Source organism: Equus asinus, chromosome 6 (assembly GCF_041296235.1).
Source record: "Equus asinus isolate D_3611 breed Donkey chromosome 6, EquAss-T2T_v2, whole genome shotgun sequence".
NCBI lineage: Eukaryota > Metazoa > Chordata > Mammalia > Perissodactyla > Equidae > Equus > Equus asinus.
This window is the reverse complement of record NC_091795.1, coordinates 90,122,982-90,138,363: the sequence shown is the minus strand read 5'-3', so window position 1 is coordinate 90,138,363 and position 15,382 is coordinate 90,122,982. Positions and strand designations below refer to the sequence as shown.

Here is a 15,382-nt window from a genome sequence, read left to right as displayed (position 1 = left end):
ATATATGACAAAGGGTTAATACTCACTATATAGAAATACTACAAACCAGTAAGAAAAAGTCAAGTAGTCTAAGAAGAATACAGGCAAAAGGATATGATCTAACAAGTCACAAAAAAATGAAAATACCCAGTTAACATATGTTCTGCCTAATAACTAAAGGTATGCAAATGGAAAATGAGATGCTTTTTTCCCTTTGTCTGTGAACCTCATGAATATTTTTAAAATAGGTAACACACGGTGCTGACAACGAAGAAAAGAAAAGTCTTCAATCATACCCTTTTCATGGTTGTATAAACAGGTAAAAGTTTCTGGAAGGAATTACAGCAGTAGCTATCACATTTTAAATACTACACCCAAAGACAAACAGCATGTCTCTTTCAGCGCTTAGAGGGAGAAGAGGACAAAGATGGGTAAGAGAAAGGAAGAAAACAAGCCACAGTAAACAACCTAAATTTCCATCAAGAGGGCAAGTAGACAGATAAAATGCAGTTCACCTTCTTACGATGGAATGCTGTGGCTACCTTGAAAAGACAGAAACACAGCTATACACAATGACTGGGAAAGACTTCATCAAGGCAGTAAGTGTGGGAGCGAGGTGGAAACCAAACTATATCGGATGATCTCGTTTTGTTAAAGAAAAACAGTCAGTCCATGTATACACAGGTTCATATAGGCATAGAAGGTTTTATATTAAATCATTAATATAAGTTCCTACATAGAACGCAAATTAAGAGAAAGGATGGACTTCTTTTTTTACTTTTTCTATGTTTGTATTGTTTGAATTCTTTGCAAGTATGTACTGCTTTTGCAATTAAAAAAAAACAGAGTACTTAACTAGTTTCATACTAGGCCTCCCACCATAAAAGAAAAATTTGTCAAAGAACTGTTTTCAGACGTTACTCTACAGGCCGTGCGAGATTGTGATCACCGGGAGAAGGGAAACAAATGAGATGAGGCCCAGCACCACCCTTGCTTTCTGCCAGTAAACACTTTCTGGACCACGCCTCATGAAGGACCGCAGACAGGACCTGGAAGTCTCACTGAAGTAAGGCGATAAAGATTGGTGTTTGGAGCTACTGAGCTGACTAGAATTTGCAAGGCAGCATGGCAGAGAGAAGTGAGGCTGAAAAGGAGCTTTAAAAACCTGCAGAGAGGAACCCTTCGGTCTTTGGCAGGACACAAAGCTGCACACACACAGAAAGATTTCACAATGCCAAGGAGAGGATACGTATCGGGGGGGAAAAACAACTACCAGAGCTTAGAGAGGATTTGGAAATGTTTGAGTTCCACCCAGTCACAGTGGAGAGACTTCACTGAACACTCTGAGCATTAAGAGATCCCAGAAAGGCCTCACCTTAAAGTAGGACTAATCTAACCCTAAAGTAAAAGCTGTTCTAAACCATATCTTACAACACAAAAAATTAATATGATATTGTATGTCAATTATACTTCAATTCAAAAAAAAATAAGCCTTAAAAATTTAAGCTGATGCACAAAGAAATCAACTAGCCCCCAGAATAAAACTCAGTACAACTAGAGAGAAAATCAATAAGGATATAAAAATTTGAACAGCTCTGACACCCAACTCAATGTAGCTGACATTTATAAAACACTATACTCAATAACTGCACCATACCCAAGAATCAAATTCTTTTAAAAGAATCAAATTCTTTTAAATTCTTTTAATTAAATTACTTTAAAAGAATTTGATTCATGAAGACAGACCACATGCTGAGCCATAAATCAAGTCTCGATAAATTTAAAAGGTTAAAATCATTTGTAAATGTTCTCTGACCACAATAGAATTAAATTAGATACCAGTAACGAAAAGATGCTTATATTAGAACAGGCTTAAAGGCTTATAGAAGAAAAGAAAAAAGGTTTAAAGTCAATGATCTAAACTTTCATCTTTCATCTGGAAAAATAAGAGCAAATTAAACCTAGTAGGAAATAATAAAGATAAAAGCAAAAATCAAAAAAAAAAACAATAGAAAGAGAAATCAAAATCTAAAGTTTTTTACTGAAGAATAAATTAATAAATTGATAAAACTCTGGCTGACTGATCAAGAGAAAAGAGAGAAAACACAAATTACCAACATCAAGAACAAAAGAGAGGACATCAGTACAGATCCAACAGACAGTAATAAGGGAACACTGAAGACATAATAATATTATAAACAACTTTAAGTCAACATATTCTACAACTTAGAGGAAAACTCCATGAAAAACTAAAACTGAAGCAAGAGGAAACTGAAAATTTAAAAGGCTTTATATCTATTCTAAAAACTTAATTAGGAATTAAAAACCTACTCACAAAGAAATCTCCAAATTTCACTGGTGAATTCTATCAAACATTTAAGGAAGAAATAGTTCCAATTCTACACAAACGCTTACAGAAAACAAAAAAGAAAGGAACACTTGCCAATTCATGTTTTGAGTCCAGCACTACTCCAACACCAAATCAGAAATAATTACAAAAAAAATCTACAAACCAATATCCCCATGAACATAGACACAATAATCTGCTACCTATGTTACACAAAATTATCTGCACAAAGGCCTAATGATGGTTCTACGTTGCTTGTGGTATCAAGTAAAACAGAGACTTGCTTCCTGCTCAGAGATCAAATTTACAGGCACTTTCTGAATGATTTGGCTAATTGGGAGACCTATGTCCTAACACCAGTATGTTACCCAGTAAAAAAGAACAAAAAAGATATTTTGTAAAGTTCTTCTTAAACTTCAACCTGAAAGACTTAAAAGCCTATTCTTAAGTGAAGAAAGCATATTATAAAACATTTTACTTTCATAGAACATATCTATAATAGTTGACAGGTACTTACAGAAAAATATCTGAAAGAACAGATCATAAAAGATTAATGGTACTTATCTCTGGATGGTGTATTTATTTTTATTTTCTACTTTTTGCTCATTCTTAGTTTCTACTAAGAATGTGTATTATTGGGGTTGGCCCGGTGGCGCAGGGGTTAACGGCGCATGTTCCGCTTCAGCAGCCCGGGGTTTGTTGGTTCGGATCCTGGGTGCGGACATGGCACAACTTGGCAAGCCATGCTGTGGTAGGCCTCCCACATATAAAGTGGAGGAATATGGGCATGGATGTTAGCTCAGGGCCAGCCTTCCTCAGCAAAAAAGAGGAGGATTGGCAGCAGATGTTAGCTCAGGGCTAATCTTCCTCAAAAAAAAAAAAAAAAAGAAAGAATGTATATTATTTTTGCAACGATAAAATTTTTTCTCTAAAGATAAAACAAAAAGGAGGCCAGCACCAGTGACCTAGTGGTTAAGTTCAACACGCTGCACTTCAGTGGCCCAGGTTCAGTTCCTGGGCGCAAAATACACCACTCATCTGTCAGTGGCCATTCTGTGATGGCAGGCTCACATACAATACAGAGGAAGATTGGCAGTAGATGTTAGCTTAGAGCAAATCTTCCTCAGCAAAAAAAATGATAATAATAATAATAAAAATACAAATACAAAAAGGGAGAAATAGTTCTCATATAATCTGAGGCTCCTGAATCACACTTCGAGAATGAAATGTCATTTCATATCTAAGTGCTTCAAATAGTCTATGCTTCCTAACCTTTTTCATGTCAAGACACACATGGAAAATCATGTTTGTATGCACCTAACAGTAAATTGATGAAGTTGCTGGAAAGCAGAGGCAACCTGTCTGAGCTCGGACTATCACAGGGCCCACCAGGCCACTGAAGGGCTGATGGGATCTCAGCATGGCTACCACAGGCAAGCTGCTACTTAGCATTAGGAAGCTCTGGTTTATAGTATCTCAAAATCAGAAATAAGAGAAAAATCTGTTGATTAACATAGTATAGCTCTAAAAAGTCTAATTCCAGGTGCTATTTTTAGGTCACTATTCAAGATAGAAAGACAAGACTGCATTACTATTTATGGCCTGGCAAAAAAGAGCCAAAACAAGCTGCAAGCCACATTTAAAACATTCTCAAATGGCATATATTTTATAAAACAATAATTGAAAAATATCAGAGTGGAACCAAATAGCTCCTATTTCAGTTTGCAGACTCTGCAATATGTAGTTTCAAAAATGCATTAACAACAATCTGGCTCCTTTTCTCCAAGCATCCACATGAAATATTATTTGGCATATGAGACTTATGCCCATAAAGATGAGTCAGATAATAAGCAAATGATCATTACCTCACATTATATGAAATGGAAAGAAGCCATTAATGCAGCATTAAGGTCATAAATTCACACATTCAGAAGCCAACAAAATAACACATTAGGTCTCAAAGCACTATTATCTCATCTATGCTGCTACATTAACTATACGCACTAAAAATGCAAACAAATATTATAATTTGTGTGAAATACAGAAGGGGTAAGTGTCCCATTTTCATGTCAACTTGTAGACTTCTCAGGTTACTTAATGCCTCAGAGCAGGTGTCCAATGTCAAAGCTCAATAGGACCCTATATGTCTGAATCGCTCCAACATTCTGAGCACACTTCAGACTTCCCAAGCCCTCACCCAAAGGGCAACACTGGGAAAGAGGCAGTTGAATATCCCCAAATTATTCTTCTGGGAACTTCTCGATCCTTTTACGTTATTTAAGCCAGGTCTGGTCTACTTTAATAAGCACTGATGAGGAAACTATAGGAAGTAAATTCAGAAAATGCTAGAGCCCCAAGCTTCAGAAATTCACAAACTCTACTACTCCCTTCTATTATTCTTAGAAGGACACTAAGCAAACAGGGCTTCTTATCCAAGTTTATTGTTCCATTGACCATATGCATACACATTTGTGTATATTACAATAAAAAAATGAATATCATGACAACTATCCATAAATTTACATGTATGTATGATATATATAATATACATAATAGATATATATACACATATCATTTATAAAACTAACTTACAAGAAATAGGCAAATATATTTTGTTCATAGATTCATTCATAAAAATAATTTTAATAGTTCCCAAGTGCCATTACCCACTCAACAGGGTCAAAAATTGTGACCTACTATGTGTCAGACACCATGCTAGCCACTAGGGACAAAAAAAAAAAGTTGAGTAAGACAGGAGCCCTGTCTTCAAAAAGTTCACAGTTAAGTGGGAATCAGACAAGCAAACCAACAATTAAAAAGGAAGTAGATTAGGCCAAGTGTGGTGATACAGGGACAAACAAGTCCCAAGGAGACATTAAGATATACAAACGATGGGGAGAGGACAGAGAGGAAGGGTTTCCCAAAAGAGCTAATGCTTGAAGTCAAATATGCAGGACTAATTAATTAAACAGAAACGCGGGAGCTTTCAGGCAAAAGGAGTATCTGTACCAAGGCATGAAAAGCACGCTGGGGTTGGAAAAGTGAAGCTGCTTTGTACTAGACAGGCTGTAAGGCAGGGGGCTACTACAGGACAGACAGGCAGACTGTGAAAGGCTTATGTCCTGAATTAGAGAATATGAACTGTACTCCAAGGTCCACGGCAAACAATGGAAAGATTTATAGGCAGCATAACAGTACTAGTAGTAGAAGCACTAATACCAATAGCTTAATGTTGCCTAAATACTTCGTAGGTGTCAGACATTATGCTAAGAGCTTTACATATATTAGCTCATATAATTGTTTCCCACCCCAGCCTATAAAAGTATGCCCATAATGATTCTGACATACTAATAAAATCACTATCACCATTCACATGGGAACTCAAAACATTTTTAAAATATTTGATCCTTAATCTTCTGAACACATCTAGATAGCTGAGAATGAGAAAAATGAGAAGGAAACTGGCCTTAGGCCCCGAATGGTGCATTTGACAAGGAGCTGAAGACCAGTGTTTCCATGGGGAGTTGGCAGAATCCTCTGCATTACCACCATTTTGTAGACTTCAAAACCATCGATGTCTCCCTTCTCCTTGCTCTCTTTCACTGTCAATGATTTATTTTACCCTACTGCTGCTTTAAGATAAAACACATATACCATGTTCTTCCAATTAAAAGAGGAAATGCATGTGAAGCACTAAATACAGTGCCTGGCACACAGTAAGGACGCTATAAATGTTTGTCAGCGTCACAATGACCATGATTATCATCATTACGATTCCTACAACTACTACACTATTAAACTAACACAAAGTCAGACAGATGGAACTGCAGGTCCTCTAAACAAAACATAAGCAATTGATGTATTTACCTAATAGCGCCCTCTTATTTTCCTCCTGTAAGGTTCCCCTGACTTTTCAAATACTGCTCCTGCAAATCACTCACTCGTCTTCTCCTAACCTCTACTCATTCTGAACGTTGCTTTTCAAAAGCCACTTTTTCTCAACAATCTCATCTCACACCCCTGGTTAAACCCTCACCGTGCTTTGCATTTTTCCTTCATGGGATACGTCAGTTTGTATCTATATATTTGAGTGCCTACATGCCTCATGAGATAATGGACCATGCCTTTTTGCTCACAATCATACTCCTGGTATCCACTAAAACGGTTCACATAGATAAATGATAGTCAGTAAATGTTTGCTGAATATAAAAAACACTGATCAAATCCCAGACTTTTTTTACCAGTCTGTATCTGACCAACTCTTGACTTATACCTAAATATTTTTTCCCACATCGAATTCAAAATAAAAGACTATAGACACTTGCAAATACTTTATCCCCAAACTGGCTTAGACTTCTTAAAACAGTTTCAATTTCAAATATCTCCAAAATGCACATCTCAAAGCAAAACATTTAAGGCCATAAGAGAAATCAATTTAAGATGTTTTAAAATTATTTTAATAAAGTTATAATAATACTTATTAATAAATATTTAATATCTATTCTGACTTTTAAGAAATACTGTTAACAGCTGCAGATTTGAAATTTTCATTTTTTAAATATTTTGGAAACTCTTACCTTGACATTTCCCAATAATAGATGTAAACTCATCTTTTGCAGACCTGCAAAATGTGTAAAATTAATTAAGACAACAGCTTTACTATAACAACACTACTGTGTAGTACCATAAAACACCACAAACACTAGAGACTGGACCACTTTTCTACACAACACTAAATCGTTCCTTCTCTCACAAAGATGGTTTTGTGCCTCAAATAAGAAGCTTTCACTGGTGACAATGTTTCCTTCCAATCTTCCTATATCACCAGAAATGGAGCTAAACTAGGAATATAGCGATCCAAGCATAAGTGAGTTTAAACATGGTCTTTTAATACAATAGAGATGCCTGGGCCCCATCCCCAAAGGTTCTGATTCAATAAATCTGGGATGGGGCCCAAGCAAAAATATTTTTTAAAGCTCCACAGATTAATCCTGGTTAACAATCACTGGTCTATACCATATCACAAAGTTTAATCACTTAGGTAAAAGTCTTGTTTTAATAAATCAAATAGCTTTAATAGGTAACCATATCCATATCAGTGACCTATTTAAAATCTGTGATCTTAAAATACATACCAGCACAGTATAATTATTTTATATTCAAAAATGAAAATAAGTAAACCTTCTAAAAAATAATTTAGTAACAATTATCCAACACTTTAATGTCCATGCATTTGATCCAGCAATTCAATTTCTATAAAGTTATCCCTGGGAAATCATTACAGATATACGCAGATATCAAGGAAATTAACGCAGCCTAATTTATGAAAGAGAAAAATACACCCACTATAAGGAGGTTATTAGATTTTGCTATATGCACTCAATGAAATATGCAATTACTATCTGTGACATGGAAAGATGTTCACAATATATTAATTTCCAAAACTTATGAAGAAAAAAGGTATTAAATAGAATGTACAGTATCATCTTTCTACATATATATAAATATATTACACACACACACAGAGCAAAGTTTCAAAGAACACATATCAAATGTTAATAATAGACAACTCTGGATAGTGGAATTACAGGTAGTTTGTAGTTCTTTCTGAAATACTTAACTGTATTTTATAATATTTGCAAAATGACTAAGCATTACTTTTACAATAAATTTTAAAGACTTCAATATTTCTAGCCATTTATTAAAATATTATATTATGACAAAAGCCAATTATAAATATAAAAATATATTTCCTCAAGAAATTGGACTGTTCAGCCTCCAAGCAGAATAGACCAGAAAAAAGATGGGCTTTGAAGTAAAGCTGACCTGATTTCAGCTCTATGCATGCAACCTGGACAAAATATTCAACGTGAGTTCCATTTTCCTTTCAATAAAATAGGATGGGTAATAGCAATTTCATAGCTTAGGGAAAGGATTAAATGAGACATTATGTAGAAATTAGCAAGAACTAGACCTAAGTAAACGTTCATTACTTTCATCCTTAATATAATCACAAATAATAGCTGCTCTTTTTGCTGGGGGAGGGGAGGGGAGGGAGATATAAATTTGGTTTTGTCAAAACTGTATAGAATTTATTCACTTAAGCAAATTTGGAAAGGTGCCTTTTTTATAAGAGTCCCTTATTTTAATGCTTTTTGTTGTATTCTCTGATGGTTTCTCATTAGTTCCCATATTTATAACAGCCCATAATCATAAGAAATTATTACTTTATTATTTAGGAAAAAAGGAAACATATTCACCACTTATAATCCCTAACTACTGCCAAATTACAAATTAAAGTAGGAATTCACAAGTCATTTTTTTATCCATGCAAGCCCCACACACCAGCAGGGTAAGTACACCATATTAGAGCAAATGACCAGAGGCCTTTGCCACTCATTACAAAATACGGTTGGAGAACAGCAGCCCTAGCACTGTCTCGCAAAAGGCAGAGCTGTCTCTTAAAACTCAAGTGTGTCTCAGCTTTTCCTTTCTTTTCCTCAAAAACCATTTCCTATTTATTTTTTTTTCCATTTCCTATTTATAACTGCTTCCTAATATCGACTAATGGCCCCACACACTAGCATTGTCTTTCATTTTCTAATCCAATCAACAAATATTTACTGAATTCTGGATGCTTACTACTGTTACTACTGGAGCCAATCCTGCATTGTATACGTTCTTCACTGTAGTAGAAAAGACACATATGGAATAGTGAGAAAAAATGTTTTAAAAATTCAGGCACAGCCACTATTCATAGGGTTTGCTTTGGGGATCTACCTCGCCATTTTTCTTTCATGACCGTTCCACATCTTTGCTCAAAGACACTTCATTTCAGGTTACTGCAAACTAACTCTGTGTGTCTATATTCATTCAACGAAAGCAAATGAGTACCAACTTGAGCAAGTCAGTGGGCTATACCCTGTAATGCCCTCCCAGCACCCGCTTCCCCATCCCACTTGCAAACACCCCACTTATTCATCAAATATAAACTAAGCACCTATGAAGTTCAAGGAAATACAGACTGCTAGGAAAAAAGGACAGCCCCTGCCTCCAAGGAACACAATATATTTGGAGCTGCAGACTCTAAAAGCCATTCACATGGCGTTTTAGGTAAACGGTATACTCTGGAATTGCGCAAAGCAGTGGCCCTAAATATACTGGGGAAACCCACATACAAGCATATACGGCTAAACAACATGATCAGAAGGTAGTACAGATTCGTAGTTAAGAGCACGAACACTGAAGCTCGGAAGGCTGATTTCACATCCTTGGGCTAGTTATTTAACCATATTGTGACAGATTCCTCATTTCTAAAATGAAGAAAAATAGCAAAACCTACCTCACAAGGATTAAATGAGTTAACATATGTAAAGCATTTAAAATAGTACCCAAAACTGTTCGCATCACCTTCTTACCATTAAGGATAATAATGTGCTGATTAATACAAGAATATAAAGGACTGGCACCTAAGCAATGAGGGGAGGGGGCATCCATAGGGAGGGTGTTCCTGAAAGGCTTCATGGTGGAGCTGACTCTTCACCACATAAGAGTCTTTAGTTATACTAATATTATAAAGCCTTTGCAAATTACAGACCAGATAAATAAGATCTTGATGAGTATCACTTCTGTTGCCCAGAAATCTCCCCTCACCACTTAATCTCAAATGCATGAATGCATTCCTAAAGAGCTGGATGTAAGTTTCACAAATAGTATTTTACACTCTAACAATCCAATAGCAAATCTTTTTATAAAAGCAAATAATTTTTCTTTTTATTCTTCTCATCAAAATTTTTATTAACAAGTACCAGAAACCCTCGGTCAAACCCTCCGCCACAGACCTAAATATCAAACCCATGCCCACATGCGCATTCTGATCCTAATACCTAAAATCATCCCATTCATGTTCTCATTTCACGGGAAAAAGATGGAAACTTTGACTATTGACTACTGTTTATGAAGAAGTCATATCGTGAGCACATTTCTCAAAAAGATACATTTTACATTACTGCAACAAATAGAATAGGAAGTGCTAGCCCACTCCTATGAACAATTCAAGCTCAAATATTGTGCCAACCTGACACTTACTGATGGTGCTAAAAATGAGGGACCTGCCTATGAAAGCCTGAAAGCCATGCCAAATTAAGTAATGTAGTTCTGAAAGGCTGCCATTATTGCCAATTAATTCTACCCTGATGGTTTCAAGAGGGATCACGAAGCCTCCCCCTCTGAAGTCAATACCCCAATGGGGGCAAACCCTCTGTCGACTCCCCAAAAAGTTGAAGGGTCCAGCTCTGTTTGGATAAACAGAAAAAGAGAGAAATTTCACAAACAGAAAGCTAAAACCAGCGTGATAACAACTAAAAGCTTATTAATACTATTTTTAGTCAAGAATAATGAAGCAGCAGAAAAACCTTTTGACTGGCATCTGGACATCTCGACGTTTCTGCATTATTGCTTATTTTTTGAGAACCAAGAGTTAGGCCTTGGCCAGAGTAAGGAGTAGCCCCCAATTTTAGAGGTGCAACACATTTTAGTCTGCTGTTGCTAATTTCCCAAAAATTGAACTAGTTTTCCTGAGTTAGCTGCTATTGTTGCTATTTCTTTCACAACTGATGTATAACTTAAAAATAAACTACATGGAACTACATGGAAAGCTGAGAGAAATCTTCTAGACATGTATGTGTACCACTGAATGTCTCAAGAGGAGAGAGAATATCACTGGTCTCAAGTAACAGGCAACCTTGGTCTTTTGCAGACTCACATTCCATCTACAGCTGTATATCAACAGAGCAAAGCAGCCCCTGCTTTTTTTACATCTTCCTGAGCATGTGCTTAGTTGACTCAGCAGCAACTAGTCAAACAAAAGTGATTTCCAGAGTTCTGGAAGATACGCCTTGTCTTCTGAAAAAGTAAAATTTGTCAGGACAAAGCAGAGTGATCTGAGGAAGTAGAACATGCTACTCTGAGAAAGTACCCTTCACCCTTTAATTGGCATAAATTGGTGTTTGACACCTCACAAAATTATGTGAGTTAATAGAAAAATCCCTATAAATATATCCCCTTTAAAAATCTTAATTCCCACAAATCAAGTAAAATTTTTCTCAAGGGAAATTCTGAATATGAATAATATTAACAATTACCTGATCTCCACACACTGATCTTGAACAGCAGCCAAAAGTTTTCCGTTGCTTTCATTAGGGAGAAAGAGATAAAAAAATTCTATATGAATATTTGTAGCAATCTTCAACATAGATGGAATTATTTTAAGAAGTTAAAATCATTTTAAAAATTTTTTCACACCTTTAGTTATCCTACTTTTGACCTTACAATTGCATGAGTATAAAGGTACAAAAGCATACAAAATGATTCAATACAGGTGAATTAACACGTTTAAACAACACTAATCACATGTGACAAAGGGAATTTATATACAATAAAAACCAAGACTGCAAGCTTCAGGACCCCAAAATTAACATCCATAATAAAATTAAGTGCTAATCCAGGTAGAGAAACATTATCTGAATTTTATACATCCTTACCTTGCAAGTACCAAATGCCAGTTTATCTGTTTATTAACCAAGCGAACCAGTCCGTCAGGGAGCAAAAAAGGTGCAGGGCTGAAACCACAACACATCAGCCAACTTAGAATCTAATCAGGAAAGCCACATATACATAGGTTAATATTATCACCAGCACATAGATCTATAGTGAGAGATATGGACTTTTGTTTCCACTGGAATATAAAATTTGAATACTGGCAAACACAAAACCAAAAGTTACCAACTGGATACCTGAAATCTGACCGCATACACTTTTCTATTTCCAGAAAAACATGTTGCTATGTTCAAAGGTATAAATTTTATGACCTTTCTAAGGAAAAGACATCGAGGGTGCCAGTAACACAGCAGAGTGAGCTTACAAGAAACCTTCCTGCTTGCACACCTAGAAATTCTGGCTCACCTCGAACAAAAACAAATCCTAGGTATAGCTAAACTCACAAGAAAGAAAGAACTCTCCAAGTACTAGAAATGAAGAGAGAACTGAAAGTTAGAATTGGGTACACGACAAAGGGAGGGACAACAACTCAAAACAGGAGTTAACACCTGAGACAGGAAATGAGCTATGGGCCACAGAAAGGACAGGAGGTGGCAGTGAGACTCCTGCAACGGCCAGGACCCTCAAATGACTGTGCTATCAAGGAAAGGAGAAGTGCATGAACCCCACCATGGGCCCAGGGAGACTGTGAGGAGCCTCATCTCTGTCTGGAATTCTGGTCTGTGGGGGACGGGAAGAAATCCCCTATGAAAAATCAAAACACTAAGCCTTTAATATGTGTAAGATTGGACTGCAATTTCACTTTACTCATGCAATGCAAGCATTCCCAAGCATAAGCTCACAGTAACATCATCCACAAAGGACATGAGGAAATGATCTCCTATAAGCGAATCAGCAGATAAAACAAATTAGAGGAGTAACGCACAAAGAAATCAAGAAAACAGATGAAAAAGAAGGATAAAGAAAAGAATTAGATAAAAATATATGAAAAAGAAAAAATACATTATGAAAATTAGAAAACAGAAAACAGGATAAAAAACATTTGTAATATACATTTAGTATATTATGTTCATTTTTTAAAATACAAAATATTTAATACCATGAAGTAGTTACAGAAATAATATAATAAAGATATGAAACAGGCACATGAATGATACCATCAACATGGGGATGATAATTTCCTCTGGAGGGGGAGGGGCAGGAAAAGGATAGTGGGAGGGGAAGCCTACAGTGGGATGGGGGACCCTGAGCTGTATAAAAACAGAGAGGGCTACCTGAAGCAAATATGGCAGAAGAGCAACGACTTTAATTCAGCTATAGATATAAGTCATAACAGGTTTATTGTACTATTGTCTACAATTCTCAGTCTATTTATATTTCCTAATTAAAAGAAAACAACTTTAAAAGAAAAGTCCAATTGAAACAAATATTGACCCCAAAACCTTTAGGCTTAATTACCATAAACTCAAGAGCCAAAATTTAACTACAATCTTTTTGAAAATAACATATCATGGGGAAGACAGATAATCACCTCATGGTGCGTTCACAGGCTGTACACCAATCAATGGGGTCAACTCAAGGAAAGGGACTTCTCAGGAGAAAGGCAGCTCGTGATGCCTCATCTTAACGTGCTCACACACCGGACAAGGCTTGTACCAGAGGGAGCTCTTGCTGAGTCCTCCTTCTCAATAAACAACAAAAGGCCTGACTGCCAAGCAGTAGCCTATACAGCCATATTTTCTGCCCATCCTATCCCAGGGGGTTCAGAACTGCAAGCTGGGGTCCAGAGAGCTCAGGAAAACAGCCCTCCCTCTCAAACTCCTCTCCCTTCTCTCTCCTCTGTCTCCTCTCTCTCTCTACTCTATCACACCCCACACTCCCAAAATACAAGATAAAATTAAATCAGTAAATTTAATGGACACATACACACACACACACAAACACACAGAGAAAAAGCAGAAAAACAGTGGAGCTAATCTTGGAGAAGAGCCAAAGGTCTCTTTTACAGAACAATATATATTATCTCTGGAATTTTCAGACTAGATGTCTTTAAGGAAAAAGCAATCTGTGGTAAATAATTCTATAAAACAATTCTTACACACATCTGTAAAAGCAGAATTATATCCTTTGTCAGAATAATCATTTCTTTGTTCCTTTTAAGGCTGCAAATTAGCACCATGCCCAAAAACATACTTAACACTCAAAAGAATTAAAAAGTACCCAAGAACCGAAACCAAGAGAACCTTCCCTGATGTACAGCAACTGAACGTTGACCACAAGAGCTGACACAACAACAAGAACAAAAACGTTCTGAAAAAGATACACAAGCTACAGACCCATCGTGTGAGCATTCAAGATAAGGCCGAGGACACTCACCAGAGAAAGGAGAAGGTGTCATGAGATATTCTTAGTAATGACCAAAGGGACAAAAATTACCCTGAGACACCCTGTCAAGGTCTGTGCCAAATGCTTGAAATGCCTATTTTATAGACTGGGTTCACCAGTCAGCATCTATATCACAATCTGGCATTCAATTCAGAAAACTTAAATCATAAACAGGATAATAGTGTTTGTACTTGAAGTTCATACTGTTCCTCTGAAGAAGTGATGACTCACCTGTACCAGAAGTATTGGCATAAAAATAATAAATGATCTGTAACAAAAAGAAATAGCAAAGCCAAATATGAATCAACTACTCTTTAGGAATCATTTTCAAATTAGATTTATTGACAATAAACCTAAAATATACTGTAGACAGTCATTACAAAACAAACCATGGAGAATATAACTCAAAATAAGAGAAGAAATACAATCTAATATACACTACAACTTTTACCAGATCATATATTTGTTCATATTAAGTCCCAAGTTTGTGGTATTCAAAACTTTGAAGGATTTCCTAACAGTACAAAAAGTAAAAGTGGTGCTAAGTTTCACTTAAGTGGCTTTAATAAACCATAAAGAAGCCATAGTAACCACCCTTTAAAATCAAAGTATTTTGTATAAAAATTAAGATACCATTTTACATTATATGGCACAGATTTAAAAAATAATAATAATACCTAAAATGGGAAAGTTCATAGAAACAAAATCTCTAGCACACTATTGACAAATAACATTTCATATAATCTCACTTAAAACGTATACGTATGTGTGAACACGTGCACACAGTTAGGTATATATCAATGGAAAAAAGTCTGAAGGATAACAGATGATCTCTGGCTGGTAAAATGAGGAATAATTTATTCTAAGTTGTGGTTATTTATATTCTCTAAATTTTCTAACATAAATTTTATTACTTGGGTACATTTTCTAAATTTTTAAAATTTCAAAGCATTTGTGACAATGAAAATTGAATATACAAGGGCTTCCTATATCAGAATATAAAATTATTTTATCTTTAGCACAAGATAAAATTATACTTAATTTTAAATACTCAATTCCTTTGAAACCGAATCTTGTCTTTATAAGTAGTTCAAATTCACCAGTATAATAAAG

General features: G+C 35.8%; 1 protein-coding gene across 3 annotated transcripts in view; it reads right to left on the bottom strand.

The window, feature by feature from the left end:
- The window catches only part of NBAS (NBAS subunit of NRZ tethering complex), a 335,592-nt gene that overhangs the window by 316,930 nt on the left and 3,280 nt on the right, over window positions 1-15,382 (bottom strand). For 2 of the 3 annotated variants that reach the window (XM_014848079.3, XM_070512577.1), the window contains exons 3-6: window positions 14,501-14,537; window positions 11,869-11,946; window positions 11,470-11,517; window positions 6,904-6,947 (exon numbers count right to left, since the gene is read on the bottom strand). In XM_014848079.3, coding sequence (XP_014703565.2) covers window positions 6,904-6,947; window positions 11,470-11,517; window positions 11,869-11,946; window positions 14,501-14,537 — 207 coding nt within the window. Of the gene's footprint in view, window positions 1-6,903; window positions 6,948-11,469; window positions 11,518-11,868; window positions 11,979-14,500; window positions 14,538-15,382 lie in introns of all 3 variants that reach the window. The other variant, XM_070512578.1, reaches the window with a different exon arrangement.